Source organism: Archocentrus centrarchus, chromosome 15 (assembly GCF_007364275.1).
Source record: "Archocentrus centrarchus isolate MPI-CPG fArcCen1 chromosome 15, fArcCen1, whole genome shotgun sequence".
Classification (NCBI taxonomy): Eukaryota; Metazoa; Chordata; class Actinopteri; order Cichliformes; family Cichlidae; genus Archocentrus; species Archocentrus centrarchus.
In genome coordinates, this window is record NC_044360.1 from 17,205,859 (window position 1) to 17,218,646 (window position 12,788).

The 12,788-nt window shown below is 39.4% G+C and overlaps 1 protein-coding gene across 2 annotated transcripts; it reads right to left on the minus strand.

Moving 5' to 3' along the window:
- Positions 1–88: 88 nt before the first annotated feature.
- washc2c (WASH complex subunit 2C) lies at positions 89–10,795 on the minus strand. Of its 2 annotated transcripts, XM_030748107.1 has the most exons (31): positions 10,660–10,795; positions 8,903–9,046; positions 8,577–8,741; positions 8,331–8,399; positions 8,070–8,243; positions 7,854–7,947; positions 7,697–7,758; positions 7,541–7,594; positions 7,348–7,443; positions 7,139–7,223; positions 6,893–6,952; positions 6,624–6,769; positions 6,426–6,516; positions 6,285–6,338; positions 5,987–6,181; positions 5,746–5,891; positions 5,544–5,654; positions 4,928–5,023; positions 4,749–4,850; positions 4,555–4,662; positions 4,301–4,467; positions 4,066–4,186; positions 3,429–3,845; positions 3,192–3,320; positions 2,982–3,083; positions 2,796–2,870; positions 2,552–2,611; positions 1,867–2,094; positions 1,072–1,785; positions 809–980; positions 89–675 (listed from the first exon to the last, which is right to left on the minus strand). In XM_030748107.1, exons 2-31 carry the CDS (start codon positions 9,044–9,046, stop codon positions 527–529), a joined length of 4,386 nt encoding a protein of 1,461 aa, XP_030603967.1. In that variant the 5' UTR covers positions 10,660–10,795; the 3' UTR covers positions 89–526. The 2 variants fall into 2 exon arrangements, with proteins under 2 accessions (XP_030603967.1, XP_030603968.1); XM_030748108.1 differs by lacking the exon at positions 2,552–2,611.
- Between the last annotated feature and the right edge of the window lie 1,993 nt (positions 10,796–12,788).

Genomic DNA, 12,788 nt, shown 5'->3' on the forward strand with positions numbered 1-12,788 from the left:
ATTTGAAATAATCACACACAATAAGGATTCCTTAAAATATGTTTCTTTTTAGTTATTAAAAATGATTTTTTTTAATCACAACCAAAGTTAAGAAATGGATGAATTTTCTTAATAAAAACATTGTCAAAAATGACTAAGTAAGTAAACACAATGATTTCTCAGAAAAAACATGATATGGCACAAACCCAAAGAGATGAAATCTCACATGGCAAAGCCAATGGATGCAAACAAAACAGTTACTGTTTAAACTTCTGCAAGCTTTGAGGCTAAGCATATGGTATGCTTATAAAGTGCTATTATCTATAGGAAAGACTAACAGTATAAAAATAACCATGACGCCAGGATGATTTTGGAAAAGCTGGAATTATTTTCATTTGAGTCTAAGTGCCAAAAATAAGCCACATTATTTATATGAATTTATATGAATAAATACTCTATTAATAGTGCATCTGATATCTTTCAATGATCCAAATGACAAAAGAATGAATCCACAATTGTACAAATCTTGCTACTCGGAAACAACAGTTCAATTCCCACCCAGAGCATTAAGTGGATCATCAAAAATGTTGCTTGAATCCGTTGCTGTACTGCTGTTCTCCGGGGATGGTGTTGTTTTCTTTGATTTAGGGGGAGCCTTTGCCACTGGCTTAATTGTGCTTGTTGAGAAAATGTCATCTTTAAAAGAACAAAAAGGTGTACATAATATTTAGTCAAAAAAAAAAAAACAAACAAAAAAAAGGCACACAAGAGAAAAGCCACTATCAAATATGTCCATTAAAATAACTGCATGCATTTTATTGCTGCTTACCCATGTCATCATCAAATATCGACTTGGTCTCTCCCTTTGCCTTGGACTTCTGTTTTGTTTTTAAAGTGTCTGTCAGGTCAGCAAAAATGTCTATATTATCGTCGAACAAGCTGGCATCAATGGCCTTCTCTTTGTGCTTCTTGTTAATTTTAGGCACAGCGGCTACTTCGTCCTGAGAACACACAAATTCAACCAACAGGGGAAGAAATTGACGTTATTCTGAGAATAACAGATAATCTTGTTTCCAAAAATATAAAAGGTACCTGAAAGATGTCCTGCTTTGAAAAACTACTGTTATTCTTGATTTCTTTACTACTTGTAGACGAGGGAGTGGAACTGTTACTCAGTCCGAAGATGTCATCATCATCATCATCATCATCATCTTCTCCCAAAAAGGATGCCACCTTGGCTTTTTTAGTGGTTGACCTTGGCTTAACCTTTTGAAAAAGGTCATCGGTGTTGTCATCAAAAATGGACGGGAGTGTGCTTTTATCTTTGTCTTTCTTCAATCCCATCCCGCTACTGGCCTGAGGGTGTGCCGTCTTGGTAGGTTGTCTGGTGGAGGGTGCGTTAGTGATTGAGGATCCCCCAAACAGACTGTCAGAGCCAAAAAGGTCATCCTCATTGGGAGACAGCAGCAGCTTGTTACTGCTGCTGTCCTTTTCAGAGGCCTTTTCAGCCTTGGAGGATACTGGCAGTTTCAGTTCAGATGGTCTAGGGGAGCTCTGAGAGGGTAAAGGTTGAGAAGTTGAGGAGGAGGGTAGTGCTGTAGGTGCAGCTAAGCTTGTTAGTGTTGGATTGACGAGCGAATGGTTGGACTTGTCTAATGTAGGTGAGGATAAACCAGACAGAATGGGGTTTGGCCCAAAACCATCTCCACTTAGGGTCTCTTCTTTATCCTCCATTGATCTTTGGGCTGCTTGCTGCCTTGCTGCTCTGGACTGGGGTCTCCGAAGTGCAGAACCTTTGGCACGACTCTGTATGACAGAAGATTCACGCTAACAACATCAACCCAGAAATCCAAAATTACAACAAGAATCAGGGATCAAAAAACATACCTTGTGTGCGCTCTGCAATGTTGTGACTTGGACTGGGGTCTCAAAGCTCACTCCCTCTCTGCCTGTTCCAGCTGCTGCTGCTGGAGTTGTGGCAGGGCTTGGGCTCAGGCTTGAGCTGGACACTCCAGAGGAAGAACTGGGTGCCATGCCAGGGAATAAACTTGCATCTCCTGGAATACTGGGTATTGCGCCAGGGAGCAATGCAGCAGGGTTGATCATTAGACTGGCCTGAACAAAAACACAATACATTCAAAGTGAAAAACGTGTGATGTTGAGAGCTATAACGCTTTAAAACAGACTAACTATGCGCTTCAAAACGAGACATCTTCAGCTAATCTCTATTCATGAAGTTCCTCAGCATGGTTCCAAACAGCAGGTCATTCAGAGAGAAATGAGAAACCAGGACTGTAGATGGAAGTGAAGCAAGAACAAGATGGTTGAGTGCCAACGAGTGAAACCGCAAAGTAGCGTGTGCATATGTTTTTCTGTTTAAGAAACACAAATCAAAGCAGACAATTTTCTTCGTTTTGAAGCTTTGCAGGTGGAATATTAAAAAAGAAAAAAGCCCAGACAGAAGAAACCTTAAAAAGAAAGACATACAAGCGGGAACAAGCTTTCCTCGGAAGAATTCAGAGTGAAATGTCACGAATGAAGACTTTTGAGTCAATAAAAACAAAAATATTACTTGAAGCTTTCCGATCTTCGATGAGGAATCTTTCGGTTTTACAGGGCTCGGTGCAGGTTTCTGTGTGGTCAAATTACAGCAGGGTCAGAATTTAATCCAAAGATGGTATTTCTTATGTTCAGGTAGAAATATAATTGTAGTTCAACAAGGGAAACAATGAGATAGATGTGTCTATCACAACATACTGAAAATTATTTTAAAAGACAAAACAAAACAGCATACGGGCACTTTAGTACAGTCTCACCTCCGTCTCTGTTACAGGGTCTGGACTTGCTAGTGGTGCTTTGTCAATAGGCTTGCTGGGCTTCTCTGCTACTTTCTAAGAATGAAAAGGAAAGAGATGCTGAGTTTACTGACCATTTCCACAGCTATTTCTTCCTAATGTAACAGAAGCCTAGACTCTAATCACTAAAAATGATCATATTAGTACTGGAGGCGGAGCTTTTGGCTTGGTGGAGCTGAAGAGGTCATCTTCATCATCATCTGCAAACAGACTTTGTGCTGCTGGCTTCACTGAGCTGAGCTTAGAACTCTAGAAAAAAGAACATATCTGCCTTTAGACACAGTATGTAGTTGAATAAAATATGTTACCCCCAGAGAGAACATAAACAGACATGCAAATAATATCAAATACACTGACTGTAGTTTTCGTGGAAGTGGCAAATAGGTCAACATCTGGGTCGTTGTCCTTCTGCTGTGTGTGGCTGAACAGCAGCTCTTCGTCCTGGAACACGCCGGTGCTCTTTGTGTGCGGTCGTTCATCTGTAGGCTGTAAAATATAAAGACGCACATTTTAACGCAGTGACTACAAGAGAAACAAGATGATGCAGTTCAATCAATTCACTCCATTCTTAGGCTCACTGTGAAGCAGGCAAACCTTTGTAGTGTTTCTTGTTATGGGTTTACTAGGCGTGAATATTGGATCACTCCAATCTGGTTCATCTTCCTGCTCATCATCATCAAACAGACTAACAGTCTTCGTTTTCACTTTTTCTTCCTTCTTTTCCTCCGTCTTGATATCTGGTGGCGGACTGTCTTTAGAGAGGAAGATGTCATCTTGATCGTCTTCATCCAATGGGCTCTTTGTTGGCTTGTTGGGGAGAACGTTAATGCCTCCAAAAAGGCTGACTGCACCAGCAGGCTTCTTTTTACTTTCACTGCTCTCTGGCGATGATGATGATGACGACGACGACGACGATGATGGGACTGGCTCAGGTGTCTTTGTTGCAGGTTTCTCCTGCTCTGATGGGCTGTCCTTTGCTGCTGTCGTAGACTGAGTGGTCACATCAGGTGTCTAAAAAAAAACAGTTATTTATAGAATTTACTCTGAATACAACAAAAGGGTGTAACAGATTACACAGAACTCAGTTCTGTTTAAATAAGGATCTTTAAAAAAATAAAAAAATAAAATAAAAAACCTTGAAAAGCCTATAAAAAAAAAAATCACTGGCACAAAGGATCAAAGCAAATGTTAAATAGAACAACAACAACAAAAAATACATGAGCACACTCACTTTTGCCGGAGCTGCAGCATTTCTGTTAACAGCAGGTTTGATGCCAAACAGGGAGCCTTTACCTTCATCATCATCTCCCTCGTCCTCAAACAAGAGAGCAACCCTCTGGGGTTTCTTCGTACTATAGAGTGGCAGAACAAGAGGGCAGTTAAGGATAAAAGTGATTTTACAGTGAGTAGAAATGTTTTGCATGAATTTTAATAAAGAAAGAGAAAGTCATTAACGTTGGAAATACCTCGGCTCTTTTGTTGGAGCAAATAAATCATCATCATCGTCAAAGAGGCTGCTCTTTGGAGCTGGTTTGGCACTGGGGAGACTGGATGGGGCGCTCACACTGGATTTCATACCTCCTGTCTTTGTCTCTGGCTTTGTTGCACTACTTTTTGAACTTATCCACTGGTCCTGTAATTTGAAAAATAATGCATCATGTTGTACATTTAATAAAATACTGATAGGAAGCAGGAAATTTTTAAAAATATCTATTCATACCTCATCATCACTGAACAGGGAGCTGGATACGGGCTTACTGGGCTGTGGTGTGGAGGCTTTAGCTTGAGGTGGTTTTGGTTTAGATTTAACTGCAGATGCAAATAGATCCTGCAAAGTGACAAATCAGATTATAGTGATGTAGTTTCACCAAAATAAGCCTAACTTGATTCAAGTTTGCGAAGAAATATTTTCACCTCTTCTTCCTCATCGTCAAATAAAGACAGAGGAGCCTTGGCGGGTTTGCCCTGGCCTTTAGCTTCAGGCTTAGACTGACTCTTAATGTTGGTTGAAAATACCTGTGAAAGGCAGACACATTTATAGTGATAAAAATGTATCAGTGCTGTCTTTACCCACTGATGTTTGAGAGCCTTACTTGTGTATCTTCATCATCATCAGAAAACAGGCTTCTGGCCTGGGGTTTCTGAGGCTGCTTGATGGCAGCATTCCCAACATCTGGAGCCAGACCATTCTGAAATCCACAACATGATGATATAAAATTGAATATAAACAGCTTTCTGAATTCAAAGTGTCAGAATAAGGGTTTTAATCTTATGAGAAAAACAGATACACAGCAATGAGACGTAAACTCTGTCCTTAGGAGGAAAAGCCAGCAGTGTTCTCCAGACTAAATTGAATTTGGCCTATTTTTGGGCAGTGCTGGAGTATGTGGCCCTTGTTTGCTCATTTAATAGGATCTAGGCCTGAGAAATGAGTGAATGAGTCATTGTAGAGGCAGGCACAACTACAAATCAAACTGTACAGACAGACTTATGTGAAAAAGGGTCAAATTCAATATTCAACCCAGTCTCCAAATAGTTGATAGTGTATTAGAAAAACTGAAAAACTTTTTACAATGCTACATCCTTCACATTCCAGTTAATGAAGCCAAATTGAGTGCTTTTTGCCTGAAGCTCTGGCATTCTGCAAATGAAAACACACCAAATTTGATTTTGTCAGGAGTATATTGTTACACAATGTTCCATTCAGACCTCCTCTGATTTCTCAGACTCCTCGCTGGTAGATGGCTGACGCTTCTTTAGGCCCTCACTGAGCAAGCTTTTAGTCCCAGGACCAAACATGGAGATGGCCCCTGCAGGCATCTAAACATAACAATGAATGACTGTATGAAACTCATACTATACACCAAGTAACCATTCAGCAGCAGCAATAAACTAGTATGATTATCTTTACCTTTTTCTCAGGTTGTTTTTCCTTCTCTGCTACTGCCTCCTTTGTGCTCTGAGCTGGAGGTGCTGCACTGAACTTGCCACTAAAAATGTCACCATCATCATTGTCATCATCGAAAAGATCAACAGCTTTCTTGGGTTTGGATTTTTCTGAAGGTAAAAATAATCACCACAAAGTCAATTCAGGTTGTGGAACTTCTTTCAGCTTTGACTGTAAAACTTATGTTCCCATTTTCATAACTTACCAGAGTCAGATTTTTTCAGGTTTTTACCACTGAAGAAATCATCGTCGTCTTCCTCATCATCAAACAGCCCACCTCCTCCTCCGATAGCTTTAGCAGGAACCTGTTTGGAGGCGGCATTGGTCTTAAGAGTAGGAGTCCCGTTCTGTTTGCTCTCCTCTGACTCAGATTCATTCCTTGAACCAAACAGGCTGTTTTCTGTTGGCAGAAAGTGATTGGCTTTGTTTGAGGATAAGGAAGCAAACCAAAAAATAAAAGTTATTTAGTCATTTAGTTCTTTAATAAAAGTAACTGCTACTACCTGGGAATATTGACACAGCCCCTGCTGGAATCTTCTTTATATATTTGGTAGATTCTTAGGTGGAAAAGAAAAGGTATGTGTTAATCTACTGGTCCACCTTTAAAAACATCTGTACACATCTTATGCATAATGTTGTCTTACCTGTATTTTGTTCTGTGCTTTTCGCGCTTTCGCTCACTGCTTTTTTCTCTTGAGGCACAGCAGGTTTTGGTGCCTCAGAGAAAAGATCCCCCTGAACGGTGTAGAGCAATACAACATAAATCAAACTCACACCGGCCAGAGTCTCTGCCCTGTGGAGATAAGCTGGATCATAGAAACCAATGAAAACAATTTAGTTACCTCGTCATCATCATCAAACAAGCCTTTTCCTCCACTGAAGAGGCCACTTTTCCCTCCGAAAGGTGAGAACTCATCATCATCGTCGTCGTCATCGTAGTCATCCATCTTCGGCGGCTTAAACATGTCATCACTGTCTTCCTCAGCAGCTGTTACAATGGAAATTAACAAATTTGAGACTATTGGAAATGAAAGACCTGCTTTGGAAATAAATAATGGGAGAGGCACTAATGCAAAAATCATAATTTAGTGATGATGAATGAGTGTCCTACCCTGTGGCTTTGCAGGCTTTGGCTTTTTTCTGCCTTTACTGTTCTTCTTAGATGCCAATGCTTCCCATGTATGACATGGCAGAAAAAAAAAAATATCCATAAGCATGCGCATGCAATGACGCCACTCATGGCTCTAACGCTTACGGGTAAATCTTAGAAGTAAACTTGGATGCTTTGACTTTCACTAAAATGAAATATGAGTGGGGGGGGTGAATATTTAAAAAGTTTCATAGTGATAGGACTCACACGCACGATCTCCTTCGGGTTTGTTAAACGGTTCACCTTTGATTCGGGCAGCTAGCTCATCAGCAAACGATGACGGGCCCGTATTCTTAGCGTGACACAAAAGCAAACAGAGCAGACAAAGCATGACTTCAGACTGAAAGTACATACAAGTCAAAAACACTGCATTTCTATAGTACTCTGGTTATTCCTTTCTATGAGCACAGGCATACTTGTGTGTCTTCGTCATCCTCCTTGTCTGACTCTCCAAATATATCGGAATCTTCATCTTCCTCTTCGTCTTCCTCATAACTCACCATGGAGGATTTCTAGGTGAGTGTAGGACCAAAAAAAAAAAAAAAAATCAAAGTTATAAATTTTTCTTTAGCATGTACTATAGTAGACAAACAGGCATATAGGTTTTACCTTCTTAATGTTATTGTGAACTTCCTCCTCCTGATTAAAATCATCATCTGAATGCTGTTAAAGTATTACAAAAATTAATAAATAAAAATGGGAATTTTTTTTGCAATATAGATTCATTTTTATATAGTCTGTAAAAGAACGTGAAAATGATCTTACAACTTCTTCTTTGCCATCTTCACTCTCAATCACACTGTCCCTGTCACTGTCAACTGACATTTCTGAAAAGACAGTGACAGAAAAACAGTGTTGGAAATAAACACTATATTATGTGAATGCCTAAATAAGCTGTAATCAGTAGTAAGGAGTACTTTACCATCACTTGACAGGTCACCAAGTCCAACATCTTCATGTTCCATGAAGGCCTGGGAACCAATCAGATACGGAAGTGGCCTGTCTACATAAAGATCCTAAAAGGCAGGCAAACAGGAGAGACACACTAAATTAAACTGATGTAAAAACAAATTATCAAATGCTTTTCTATAGCAATTACAGTAATCTCCTTTACTGCATCAAGAGTAAAAAATCACACCTTGGGTTCTAGGATGGCCTCCGCTCTGTCTGATACCTCCTCATCTTCCGAGTCAGAGTTTCCTGCTTTAATATCCAATTGCTCAAAGGCTGACTCCAGCACTTTAAGACCATAATTCACAGCTTCCTGCATCTTAGGTATCAACTCTGCTTCTTTCTGCTCTCGGGTTTTCTCCTTAAGAAAAGCCAAACATCATCACAGTTACGGGAATCTTTCAAGAAATATGATTAATGTGTGCTGCCATTCTAAATGGTAATGTACCTGCTCAGGCTGCTTTTCTGAAGCATCAGTCTTGGGACCAGTCTCTTCTACTTCTTCATCATACACTCTCTGAAACAGGACAAAAAGTAAAAAGATAGATTACATAATGTAAGTTTCCCCAAAAGAGACCCTGAAGCACTTGTGGCTCCAATAGTGCACCAGCAAGTAGTGTGAATTGTCATGCACAGCCATAGTAAATCAATGAAAATTGAACTACAGTGTAAATGTTTAAATGATATGCATTACATTTTCTATAAACTGTGTATTGGATAGCATCAGAAAGTCATTAAAGACAGAGTGCAAGCAGCTGTCTGTGGTCTTGGTGTCACGAATCAGACTGTCCAGTTGCTTTTCAATCTCATGTGTCTTTGACAGCATTCTCTGTGAGAAGTCTTGAAGGAAGAGGAAGAGCTGTAAAGAAAAGAAAACTGTTAGACATTTTTAAGCTAAGGTTAGTTGCAGGTGACTTTCATTTCAACCAGAACACACATCATAATCTTGTACATACGTAAACTCCTGTTTTGTTTTGTTTTTTTGCTGTTTCAGAGCTGGGGCCGAACTTTCAAACTTACCCCTGAGTCAGCTGCCAAGGACCAGTTGTCGCTGCTTTGACGCATCTCTTCAATAGTCCAGGGTCTCTCCCAAATCTGAGCATCTTTCTCTAAGTGTTCACTCCTGCTCGGGCCATTTGCCATTCCCTCTGGCAACCCACTCATCTGCAACCAGATCACGTGCTTCTTTTAATGGATTTAATAATTCAAAAGAGCCCTTAAATGCCTCACAGACCCTAATGGGAAAATCCAAACTGAAATCAAATGAATGTTTGTCTACAATAATTCAGCCTGCAAAGCTGCTTTAATTTGTATTTGAGCCTGTCTTGAACAAATCCACTGACTTTGCAAGCATGCCAATGAAAATAGCATAGAAATTCTAGTTTTTGTAAGGACATCATTCAGAAACAAGTCTCCCCTCACCCTCGTTTGCAACGTATCTTAAGACTTTGAAAAAAATTTTTTGATATCACAGGAATATAGTAAGAACTGAGGAAGTTTATCCTATATTTAAGTCCCTCAATAAGTTAAAAACAATGTGCAAAAAAAACAAAACAAAACCCCCCCCCAAAAAACTATTAATAGTCAATCAGATGCATCTGCTAAAAAAAATTAGAGTATACATTTGAGTGCTAAACTGTACAATATCAGTAATAGAATCTCATTGCTCCAAGATTTTAAAAAAATTACAGTAGTTAACAATAAGGTCTCTGATAGGACTTTGGCAGTCATTATCAGAGTCAAGGACATCAACATGGTCAAATAAAAACCCAGGATGCCTCCCACATCTAAACAGCCAGCATGACCTCTGGTCAAAGGTTTAAAACTCTCGACTGGAAAGAAGCCGTCGGTATCCCACTACTACAGTGCCACATGCCTAACCTCCAGAGGTCAACCACTTTTCTCCTGTGGTGTGGCGCTTGTATTTTCGGTACACACATTTTCCAGCAGTAGGAACCGCCTGATGTTGGTTGGCCATAGTTCGCTGGTAATAAGTGTCACATTAGGGCCTAACAGAAGCGTGTATTTGACGTCAGTGATCCAACATTGCAAGTGCTATTGCAAATGTATAGATTTATTATTATTTTATTAACACGGAGCGTTACACGCCTTTATAATATAACTCCATGTTTAGTTGTTGATGCAGCAGGTGCTTACAGCATGTGGACTAACATAGCTAAGATTAGCCTAGCCAGAAAGCCAGTATTTGCCAGAAAGAAAATTTAACTGAGTCACTTCAGCTGAGTGGTTGGAATATGATGTCAGTATCTATTCTATTCTAAGACATTTGAGCCAATTTAAGCAAAACAATACAAACGAAAACACCTTCCAGTGGTTATTACGTTAGAATAAATCCGAACAGATTACAGTTCTGGAGACCTTATCCAAAAATTCATTCCGAAGTTTTAATGAGAAGACTGTGTGAGTATTCAGATACTGACTAGTTTCTATTGCCACTGAAACGCAACAAGATAAATCCAATTCTAACTTGTAACTTCCCTTTTAACTTTGTGGTCTTACAGATATGCTACGATACAACAAGCTCCGCAATATCGTTACAAGTATGAGGAAGGAAACTTGCGGTATCCACACAAAGTTGCCTAAATGTCATTTCTTGTTAGCAGAATTTGTTCCCCATAAAGAAAGCGGAGACTGTTTGGCTAACAGCTAGCTTAACTTAGCTAGCCAACACCAACGGTAGCTGCTGGTGCTGCTCCGAGCGAAACAGAGTGAGACACACACGCACACACACAAAAACCAAGCGCTCCCTAGCTTACCTTCTCTACCTCTGGTCAAATGCTTTCTAAGACGGTCAAATGTCAAAAACGACGAGGAAAATAAGATCGATTATGCAAAATTTGGCCTTTCCCTCATTGGTCTACTGACGGGTCAGCCATATTCTGTCTGCAGACTGTCACCTGACTGCCGTTGCCCAGCAACGTAGTGAAAGTGGGGCGGAGTGGAACAAACCGAACGGCGTAGCGAAGCTGCCTTTACGGTCGCTTTGCATTTCACACGTTTTAGAGGATCTGGGACCACAATGGAAATAAGTGTTTACACTTTTTTGTGCAGCCCTGGTTTCTTATGCCATGTTAATTTATGTTTGTTTTGTAAGGCATGATTAACCAAATAAAATAAACTAAATTGAATGAGTGATGCACTTTATTTAAAATACACAAGTTGTTTTGTCGATTGTTCAGAGACATTTGATATTTATCTCTGGGTCTCTGAAAGAGAGAAAGCTTAACAGCAAAGCAGCTGCAGAACTGCAGAACTACGCAACTTGCTCTTTGTTCACGTGTCAGCCTTAGAAAACAATTTATATGGATAATGTTATTTAAATGACGCGAGAATAAAACCAAAAAAAAAAAAAGAAAGAAAAGAAAAGAAAAAAAGATGACATCACATTTCCCCAAACTTTTTCATGCACTTAAACAGCTACAGAATCTTCCCAACCTCATAAGATTCTCATGTTGCAAAGGCAACTCTCTCATTTGGTTTATAGCTAACAGAAATTCTTAAATCACTGATTCTTGAAGCGTTGTGGTGTCTTTGCTCAGACACAGATGTTTCTGTTGGTCAAGTTTGTAAAAGTTTATGACGTTATAGTTATGTGGCACTTCTTGACACCCGCTATCCTGATGTCAGGACGAAATCGGCTGCGATGGACATATTAGAAGAAAATGAAGAGAAATACTCCTTTGGTATCATCCTGGTGCTTTATATCTAGTATTACATTACAGAGGGCTGCCATTGTCCTGTGTTCACAGTTTGAGAACCCTGAGCTTAGATAGAAAACATTGACCTCTACAGATCAGGAACGATGAATATGGAAATTCAGACTGCATTGCCACTACAAATAATGCTAAATAGATAAATAAATTGTTTTGATTTTTTTGTTTGTTTTAAATCATGTAACATTTACCAAGGTGAATGTCTCTTATACATATACCATGTGGTAAATTACAGCTATACCAATGATAAGCTTGAAGCAAATTCTTTCAAAGATAACGGATACATGTACTTAATTTAAAGGACACCTTCAAGTGAACCCACTGAATTCCAGTGATTTGTTGAAACGTGAAAATATACATGGAAATACAAAATATAAGGTAAAATTTTAAGTTTTTTTTTTTTTTTTAAATGTAAAAAAGTCAGTATTTGGTATGACCACCTTTATTCTTCAACAAAGCCTTAATTCGTAGAAAGTGTTCTTGTCATTTCTTTAAGCAGTTTTCAGGAATAGTTCTCCAGGCTTCTTGAAAGACATTCAGAGCTCTTCTTTGGATGTTGGCTGCCCTTTGTTCCATTCTCTGCCAAGATGATCCCACATGCTTCTTCAATAATGGTGAGGTCTGGGCTCTGGGGAGACCAATCCATGACTGATAGTATTCCATTGTGCGTTTTTCTATCCAGACATGCTTTTACTGTATTGGCACGGTCTTTGGGATCAATGTTATGATGAAAATTGAAGCTGTTGCCAGTTTTGATGATTTCCAGATGGTACTGTATGATGGATTAAAATCTAGTGATGTTTTTTGCATGAATAATTCCATCGGTTTTAACAAAACCAGCTCTTTAGTGAACAGTAGATGGATTACCAGAAGGGTCAGATGCATCGCTCGGCTCCTGACAGGTCTTTGCTGTTTTTTCCTGTTTCTTAAGGACTTTCACACACAGTTCATCCGCTGTGCTTTTTTTTTTTTTTGTCCTCCACTTGTCCAGTTTCCTCAACGTTTTTAAGCACCCTGCCAAGTTTTCAGCTAATAGCTCTTTGTGAATCACCTCGTTAGTGCAAAATTAAAAATTTGTCTGTAAAAACATGTTATCATTGGCAGTTTTTATAGATTCAACTAAAGTCACGAGAACTAATGATGTATTTTTGCATCAGGCTGCTAGAAAGAAA

What these genes read in the sequence shown, in the direction of transcription:
- washc2c (XM_030748107.1), bottom strand. Translation starts at nt 9,046, where the DNA reads ATGAGTGGGTTGCCAGAGGGAATGGCAAATGGCCCGAGCAGGAGTGAA. An exon ending in AAGATGGCAAAGAAGAAGTT is followed by an intron (nt 7,595 to 7,696) that starts GTAAGATCATTT and finishes ATACTTTAACAG; the next exon opens with CATTCAGATGATGATTTTAA. An exon ending in ATGCTGCAGCTCCGGCAAAA is followed by an intron (nt 3,846 to 4,065) that starts GTGAGTGTGCTC and finishes GTTTTTTTTTAG; the next exon opens with ACACCTGATGTGACCACTCA.